Below are 9,319 nucleotides of genomic sequence, written 5' to 3'. Positions count from 1 at the left end.
TTTTGGATTTTCAAATGAATGAAATGAGGATTTCTTGAGTGTTGACCTTGTGACCCCCCGGCACCGTGTCATGTGCTGGTTATGCACACACGATATTCTGTTTCATCCCCAGACAGCTCCATGAAGTGAGTGCCAATATTATCACATCTTACGTAAGAGGACACTGAGGCTCAGAGAGGCAAAGTCACTGTCGCTGGTGCACCCAGCAAGTGGGGGCTGGGGTGGGTGTGGAGGGCCAGAAGCTTCCCAATAAGTGCCTGAAGGGCAAGGCTGGGGCATTTGTAGGTCGGGGCTGTGCCACTGTGTCTAGGTCACACCTAGGAATGCCGCAGGTGTTGCATAAATGCTCATCAGTCGAGGCTGGACCGCTCATGCCCAACTAAGTGCCTAGCCTGGTCTGGGTGACCTCACAGCCTGCATTCTTTGCCCTACACCTGTTGTGGGAAAACTTACTCCCAGCATGCTGTAAATCCTTGCATTCTTAGCTAACCATGTGACCCCAGTTCTGGGCCAGCAAAGATGGTCCTGAAGACTTAGGACTCTGCCCTTTCCTGTCTCATGGCTACTGACCCCATCCCTGGGCTTGGAGGGCTCTAGGACCCAGCAACCTGCGGAGGGTGGAGAGTGTGTGAGGTCCTGACCTCCAGGTACCTCCCCTCCTTTTCAACCCCCATTCCCTCTTCTCTCTCCTCCCTTCCTTTCTCTCCCTTCTCCTCCCCTCTCTTTATCCTTCCTCTTCCTTCGGCTCCCCGCCTCTGCTTCCCTCCTCTCCTGTCCTTTCCCATCCCCTCCCCCTTCAGCCCCCATCCTGCTCCTCCCACCCCAGCGGTCACATGGGGGCGCCGCCGGATTTAAGCTTAATCTGCCTGGTGCTCAGCACAGCAGCCTGGCTGTGGCGCCTGCTGACTGAGCTAGTCTTGGGGTCCTGGGGAAGGGGGCTGGAGGAGTGCCCACAGCCTCCCCTTCATGAGCTTGGGGCTGGCGGGGGCACAGGAGGTGGAGCTGACACTAGAGACGGTTATCCAGGTGGGTCCTGGGGGCTGTGCTCACCCTGTCTGGGGCAGGGTAGCGTGGACTTAGCAGGAGTGGTGAGAGGTGTGTACGACTTGGGGGTCAAGGGGTGGGAGAGGTGTGGTGGTGGTGAGGCATAAGGGGACCCCGCTTGCAGTTCCTGGCAAGACGGGGGGCAGAGGTACACACAGGGTGCACCTGCTGTGGCTCCCTCATCCCAGTGCCCTGCATTGGGAGAAGGGGGGTCCCTACTTCCAGATTTTGGGGTTCAGGGGACCTCTGGCATAGCTGGATCCTCATCCATCTAGGGTCAGAGCCGGATTTGAGCCCCCAACACTGGACTGCCTCAGTGGGGTTTGGGAGTTGCCCGTGGGGTTTGGTTCACATCTCTGGCCCTGGGTGGCCTTCCAGGGGCAGGGAGCGCACAAGAGGCTCCTCCCACGGGGATTTTTTGGATTCTAACTCCCAGGCTTCACTCCAGCTTGAGGGGCTCCTGGGGACCCATATCTTGGGCAGTAGGACTTGGCTCTCCCCCTGAGGCCAGGGAGTCCTAGGTCCCAGGTCCCCTGAAGACCCTCTCGCTTTTCCCACAGACACTGGAGAGCAGCGTCCTGTGCCAGGAGGAGGGCTTGGGCACGCGGGAACTGGCCCAGGACGCTCAGACCACCAGCCTTCCTGCCCGCATCAAGGAGATTGTCACCCGCAACCTCTCCCAGCCTGAGAGCCCAGGTGCCACCCCCATCCGCTCCCCTCCACAGACACCACCCACATTTTACCTCTTTGCATGTCCCTTTCCTGAGCAGTCACCATGATGATCATGACTGTAATTCGCTGTGGGGCAGGCACAGCCTTATGATGGAAGAACCCATTTTACAGATGAGGAAACAGGCTCAGGGATGTAATTTGTCCAGATTTATTTCGCATGTGGTGCAACTAGAAGGAAGGGCTGAGCATCCCCTCCGTGCTTGCCTGTAGCCTGCTGCAAAGATGTGAACCCCAAATCCCATATTCCCACCCGGGGAAGGTGTGAGCTGGTTGATCCCAAGATATAGGGAGAGGGCAGCTCAGCTCAGACCAGGGTTTTGCGCTGTCCATGCATTTCCCACGTAGGCAGGAAGGCGGATGGTCCCTGCTTCTCTCAGTGGGTGGCACACATGGTGTCATTATGTGGCTTGAGGGTCTGGGAACTGGCACAGTCAGTTGCAGCTGGTGTGCTGGCAGCTCTCCGTGATGGCGTTTTGGTGTTCTAACCATTGTCTCTGTTCAACTGACAAGCTACAGACGGGCCCCCTCCTCGGGAGCACCAGGGATGTTGGTGCGCTGGAGCCCCAGACAGAGAGAGACTCTGGGGACCCTCACCCTGACACCTGGGGCGTATGTCCAGTTCTCCCAGGGTAGAAGGAAACCCACAGGAGGTGGACAACCGCGCTTCTCCCGCTGGCCTTTCTTTCCCTCTTCTCTCTTTCTCCTCCTCACAACCTGACCTACGCTATCCTGAGTCCTAGCCTTTAAAGTTCCATGAAGCTCTTCCCTCGAGCACGGCTTTGATGCTTTTCTGGGAGGATCTGGTTACTATTCTACCTTTTCTTTTTTTTTTTTTGAGACAGAGTCTCGCTGTGTTGCCCAGGCTGGATTGCAATGGTGCAATCTCGGCTCACTGCAACCTCCGCCTCCCGGGTTGCATTATTCAAGTGATTCTCCTGTCTCAGCCTCCCAAGTAGCTGGGACTACAGGCATATACCACTATGCCCAACTAATTTTTGTAATTTCAGTAGAGACAGGACTTCACCATGTTGGCCAGGCTAGTCTCAAATTCCTGACCTCAGGTGATCCTCCCATCTCGCCTCCCAAAGTGCTAGGATTACAGGCGTGAGTCCGCGCCCGCCCCACCCATTTTACAAATAAGTAAAACAGGCCCCAGAGAAGAATAGTAATTGGAAAAGGAGGGAGCAAGAACTCAGGGGTCTCCTGGCTCCTAGACTGAGCCTCTCTCCTGCACCTCCAAAACCTGCTGGGCCACACTTTAGCTGGAGCTGTGTTCACTTTACGTCCAGCTTTGTATCCCCTCCTTGCCTTCCTCCCTGTTCTCAGCTCTGTTTGCAGGCCTAATGCTGCAGCCATTCCCACCTGGGCTCCTCCCAGGGGCCTGGATGGTTTTCTTGCCCTCCCCATGGCGGGAGGATGTCCCACTGGACCCAGAAGCCAACCATGTGCCCACTGTCCCTTGCCAGCCCCACTGCCGGCCACGGAGATGGCATCGCTGCTGTCACTGCAGGAGGAGAACCAGCTGCTGCAGCAGGAGCTGTCCCGCGTGGAGGACCTGCTGGTCCAGAGCCGTGCCAAGTGTGATGAACTGGCCATTAAGTACAACGCGGTCAGCGAGAGGGTGGGTGCCGCCCAGGTGGTGGGTTAGGCCAGGGCTCCCCTGGTTTGAGGGCATGGAGGCATCTAGACCAGGCCCACACACGGGGCAAAAGATGGGCCCTGGTGTCAGGTTGGCCTGAGCTTGGATTGAGGCTCTGCCACCTTGAGTGGCGTTGAACAAATCACTACATTCTTCAAGCCTGTTTTCTGTAGTGGGGATTGTAATGGGACGTGGAGTTGTGTGAATAATGGGAAATAATAGAATAAAGTGCCTGGCATAGGCCTGTTAGGGGTGCGGGACAGGCCTGTCCCAGGCCTGTTAGGGGTGCGTCTGTCCCAGGCCTGTTAGGGGTGCGGGACACAGAACGAGATCCCTAGAGATTCCTGCCCCTTGAGTTTCTGGGCATCTCCCCGTGCTACCATTGCCACGGGCCTTGGGGCTGAAGCAGTGGCTGGATGCTGGCTCGAGGCTGGTGTGGGCATCCGCGGTGCTCTGCAGGCCATCTGGGGCAGCCACAAGACCTGCTGCCACTGCCTATTGGAATGGGTTCCAGGCAGGGAAGGAAGGAGAAGCAGGCCTGTCTGCATGTCCAGGCAGGTTTCACATCACCCGTGCTGCAGGCTTGTGGGGGTCCCACGGCCTGGGGCGGGAGCTGGGTGTGAGCTGGTGCCAGGGGTGCGGGATGCTCTTGATGCACTGTCTGCTTTGGGCCTCCAGGTGGCCGGGAGGTGACCCTGGGAAGTTGGTGGTGGCTGAAGATTGGTAAGGGGGTTGCAAGTGGGACCGAGTGTATGTGTGCAGATGGGAGGAATGCAGGTGGCAGTAGCGTATTAATAGTAGCTACTGTTTATTGAGTGCCTAGTATGTGCCAGGCATGTGCTGAGTGTTTCACATTTAATACACCAAATTCGGGACCATTATGATGCCCATTTAACAAAGGAGAAAACAGAAGCTCAGGGAGGGGAAGCACCATGCTGGGGGCACACAGCCGGTTAAGGCGAGACACCAGGTCTTCCAACTCACAGCCCTGGGGTTCTGGTTTCTAGACTAACCCAGTCTAGAACCAAAGCTCTGAAGTTTTGTTTCCTACGTACGGAAAGAGACTCTGGGCTAGGGATTTCAGGGCACAGCTGGCCCCCACAAAGTTGGAAGGGACCCAGAGAGGCAGGGGCTGGTCCAGGGTCCCCTGTGTGGTAGTGGCAGAGCTAGGGTTGGCGTGGGACCCCTGAGCTGGGCTTGTCCAGGCTGGAGCCTGCACTGGGAGGAGGGTGTGTGTTCCTGTGTGTGACTGTGGGGCGTGTCCGTGTCCTGGGATTTGCCTGGCTGGACAAACCCCCGACTAGTTGGGACTTGTAGAGGAGCCGGGTAGGCAGCCCGCAGTGGCCCCTAGCATCAGGACAGTGGAGAGCTAGTTTTCCCAGGGTCTGCAGCGGGTGTGTAGGGCATGCTGGCCCCAGTCTTGCATTGTCAGTGGTGATGGGGCTCTGAGCCAGCCCTCCCTTTTCTTTTGGCCCATGCATGGCACAGTGCCACACCCCCAGGGCCTGCCTCTTAAATGCCACCTTCTGAAGCTAGCCCTGCCCCCAGTTGGCAGGGAAGGGAAGAGGTGGGAGGTGACAGGTTCCTCCTCTGCTGGGACACAGCAGCTGGGGCTGGGACTGCAGCACAGGGGGTCTGGGTTAGTGTGGAAAGCTCCCTCCTGTGGCTAGGGGGGCCCCAAATGGCACGCAGAGGGCGCCCACTGCTTCAGTTGTCCTCTATCCACCATGGTTTGAATGAGGCCCCACCTGGAGGCAGAGGTGGAACAGGAATGACTGCAAAGGCCTTTCCTGGAGGGCGGGTCCCCAGAGAACTTCAGAGCCTAGAGATCATCTTATCACAGATAGGAAAAGTAAGTCCTGGAGAGGGGGCATGATAGGCCCAAGGTCAGTGGTGGTGCTGGGCTGAGACCCTTGGTCCAGGGCTCTGCAGTTGGGCAGCATTCTTTCCCTGCCACTCCCTTGTCCCCATGGCCACAGGTGGCAAGTGCCTGCCCCTGCGGCCCTCATTGGCATGGTGGCCTGGGTTGGGGGACAGTCAGCGAGATTGTTGTGATCTTTCCAAACCTGCAGCACCCCTGGCATGGGGAGTGGAGGGAGGGTCAGGTCTGTGTCCTATTGACTGCATGTCCTGCAGGGAAACTGAGGAACTCCCAGAGGCCACCTCCCAGCCAAGAGAGGACCTCAGGCCCCCTATGGGGATCCCCCCCTTCTTGCTGTCCCTGAGAAGCAGGTGTAGGCGCAGCCGAGAATGGAAAGGAGGGAGTGGCCACGCCTCCCTTGGCTCCAGAGGACAGACCCCCTGGGCTCCCTCGTGTCCATAGCAACCTGGAAAGAGTAAATTGAATGGCGGTCTGAGGGCAGCGGTTGCTAGGGGAGACCGTCAACTTCTTTCATCTCTGGCTTAGTGGCAGCCTCCTTCCCTTTTGAATTGCAAGTAAAATTGAAAGACTGTTCTCTGCGGGGTGAAGTTTGTGGAAAGGGGTGAGGTGTGGCCAAGAGGGTCCTGGCTCTGATTCTGAGCATTGGAGAAAGGGGAGGAGAACCCGGCAACGGCCTGAACCCCTCTGTGTCCCAGAGGCAAACAGTACCTGCTTCACACAGATGTGCAGTGTGGACACGACACGGGCCACACCGGGCCCCACACAGTGACACACAGATGCACAAAACATGCCACAAACAACATAGCGAGACCCTAAAGCCAAGCCACACAAAAACACTCCAATTCACAGACTGTGCAGTGTAACCCGCACCCACAGATGGTGAGTGCGGGGCTAGTGTCAGAGTCAGCTGGGCTGGGGTGTTGTCCCTGCTGGGTGCCCCCGACCCACTGTGCGCTCTCACACTGCCCTGCCCCCCCCCCACCTCCCTTCCCCCAACAGCTGGGGAAGATCAGGGGCAGCAGGTGCCTTAAGGGAGTTGAGAGGGTTCCATCGCTGGTAGGGGCAGCCAGAGCCCACAGGGGTCTGAGGATACAGGGGATGGGAGCTGCCTGGGGGTGGAGGAAGGGCGGCAGCAGCAGAGGCTTTCCTGAGATGAGGACGAAGGGGGCCTTTTTTTTTTTTTTAAGACGGAGTCTTGGGCTGGACACTGTGGCTCATGCTTGTAATCCCAGCACTTTGGCAGGCTGAGGAGGGCAGATCATGAGGTCAGGAGTTCGAGATCAGCCTGGCCAACATAGTGAAACCCCATCTCTACTAAAAATACAAAAAATTAGCCAGGCGTTGTGGCATGCACCTGTAGTCCCAGCTATTTGGGAGCCTGAGGCAGGAGAATTCCTTGAATCTGGGAGGCAGAGGTTGCAGTGAGCCGAGATCGCGCCATTGCATTCCAGCCCAGGAGACAGCGTGAGACTGTCTCAGTAAAATAAAATAAAAATAAATAAAGATGGAGTCTTGCTCTGTTGCCCAGGCTGGAGTGCAGTGGCGTGATCTCGGCTCACTGCAACCTCCGCCTCCCAGGTTCAAGCGATTCTCCTGCCTCAGCCTCCTGAGTAACTGGGATTACAGGTGCATGTCACCACGCCCGGCTAATTTTTGTATTTTTAGTAGAGACGGGGTTTCATCATGTTGTCCAGGCTGGTCTCGAACCCCTGACTTCAAGTGATCCACCCACCTTGGCCTCCCAAAGTGCTGGGATTACAGGCGTGAGCCACTGCACCCAGCCAGAAGGTGGCATTAATATACAGGCGCCGTATAGGGCAACATCTATGCACATCTCTTACAAATTACAAATTTTAATGCTGTATATTTGAGGGGGTTCATTCGTGTCCCCCGGGGATATTTGAGGTTGCCTGTATGTGTTATTGTGCGCATATCTTTAAGCTCACATATGCATAGGTGGATTGACACCTCTGTTTTGAATATATTCCCATGAGCTCATGCTATTAATTCACCATCACAACAAATATTTTACCAAGCATGTGCCATGCATACCACAGCCACCATTCTAGTACTAAGATACACTGAGGAACAAAAAATCCAGGCTTTCCTGAGCTCACATTGGGGTGGGGGCGTGGTGGGGAGACACAGGCATCAATGTAATAAACAGAAACCACGACAGGGCTGAGTGTTCCGGAGGAGAGGCACCTGGTGTACTGAGGCCCCTGAGGTTGATCCCAGGTGCACCTTTGAGCTTTGCCTGCATGGTTTGGGTTTGTGGGCTCACCTGCATGTGTCCATGCATGCCCCATCTGCATGTCTGTGCATGGCTGCATCACCCCCTGCACATGTGCACTGCCCCGGGCTTGCCCACATGTGCCTGCTCCCCAGGGTGCCAGACTATCAGCCTACAAGGCATTGTGGGTCTGGGCCCAGCCTGGTGCCCCCTACAGAGGCCTGAGCCTGCCTTCCCAGGAGGCCCAGGACTCTCACCCACGGCCCTTCCCTGCAGCTGGAGCAGACTCTGCGGCTGGAGTCTGGGGAGCTGGAGACGCAGGAGCCCAGGGGGCTGGTACGGCAGAGCGTGGAGTTGCGGAGGCAGCTGCAGGAGGAGCAGGCCTCCTACCGACGCAAGCTGCAGGCCTACCAGGAGGGCCAGCAGCGGCAGGCCCAGCTTGTACAGCGGCTGCAGGGCAAGGTCAGGGCCACCCACTCCTGCTCCTGCCCTCCCACGTGTTCACTTTGCCCTGCCCCAACCCCTGGGGCTCACCATCAACTCCCCATCCCCAGATTCTCCAGTACAAGAAGAGGTGCTCGGAGCTGGAGCAGCAGCTGCTGGAGAGATCTAGAGAGCTGGAGCAGCAGCGACTGAGGGTGGGTGCCAGGGTGGGGCAGGGGCAGGCCCTGCCCTCTACCTGTCTAGCCTGATGCTTTAACCTTTCTCCCACTCAGGACACAGAACACAGCCAAGACCTGGAGAGCGCCCTCATTCGGCTGGAAGAGGAGCAGCAGAGGTGAGGGCGCAGCAGGGAGGGCCAGGGCTGGCAGGTGGTCCCCTGGGCGAGTGCCTGCTGATCCCCTGTGCCCCATTCAGGAGTGCCAGTCTGGCCCAGGTGAATGCCATGCTCCGAGAACAGCTTGACCAGGCAGGCTCGGCCAACCAGGCTCTGAGTGAGGACATACGAAAGGTGACCAGCGACTGGGCACGCAGCCGCAAGGAGCTGGAGCAGCGGGAGGCAGCATGGAGGCGTGAGGAGGAGGTGGGCATGGGGGTGCAGGGAGGCCAGCTTGACCCAAGGGGAAGGTGCACTGCAGAGGAGGGAGGATTCAGAATCCTGGAGAGGGAGAGGGAGCACTGTCCAAGGGAGCATGTTAGCAGAAGTAAATAGCCATCATCACAATAGCTGGTCTTATCGATGCGTAGCATGTACCATGTGCATGGTGTGCATTGACCTTTATTCCTTGTGATAACAGCATGTGGTAGGTGCTGTCATTCTCCTGATTATAAAGAGAGGTTAAAGCCGGTTGCTGTGGCTCACGCCTGTAATCCCAGCACTTTGGGAGGCTGAGGCAGGTGGATCACCTGAGGTCAGGAGTTCGAGACCAGTCTGGCCAACATGGTGAAACCCCATCTCTACTGAAAATACAAAAAATAGCCGGGCGTGGTGGCACACACCTGTAATCCTAGCTATTCAGGAGGCTAAGAGATCGTGCCACTGCACTGCATCCTGGGCAACAGAGCAAGACTCTGTGTCAAAATAAATAAAGACAGGTTAAGTAACCTGCCCACAGTCATGCAACTGGCAGCTGAGAGGCAAACGTAGGTCCCTTGCATTTTTTCCCTTCCTTGTTGCCTCTTGCAACCAAAAGAGGACTTGAAAGCCAGGTCCCTGTGCAGGAGGGAGCCATGAGGCTTGGGAGGCTGAGCGTGGCTGCTGGGACACCACTCTGTGCACAGGCCCACAGGAAGACCCGCTGCCTTGAACGGTGGTGCCTCCTGGAATGGTCGGAGATGGGGGAGGCTG

At 57.2% G+C, this 9,319-nt stretch overlaps 1 protein-coding gene across 1 annotated transcript; it reads left to right on the top strand.

Moving 5' to 3' along the window:
- Positions 1-1,495: 1,495 nt before the first annotated feature.
- Positions 1,496-8,554, top strand: LOC111535089 (rootletin-like; the record flags this gene model as incomplete). The annotated part of the gene is made up of 6 exons (XM_026452311.1): positions 1,496-1,740; positions 3,243-3,397; positions 7,807-7,992; positions 8,085-8,168; positions 8,247-8,308; positions 8,389-8,554. Coding segments are annotated over exons 2-6 (633 nt in total), but the record flags the coding sequence as incomplete, so codon positions are not given.
- Positions 8,555-9,319: the final 765 nt, after the last annotated feature.

The sequence above is a fragment of the Piliocolobus tephrosceles genome, unplaced genomic scaffold (assembly GCF_002776525.5).
Source record: "Piliocolobus tephrosceles isolate RC106 unplaced genomic scaffold, ASM277652v3 unscaffolded_33055, whole genome shotgun sequence".
Lineage (NCBI taxonomy): Eukaryota > Metazoa > Chordata > Mammalia > Primates > Cercopithecidae > Piliocolobus > Piliocolobus tephrosceles.
This window is presented reverse-complemented; position numbering and strand designations above follow the sequence as displayed.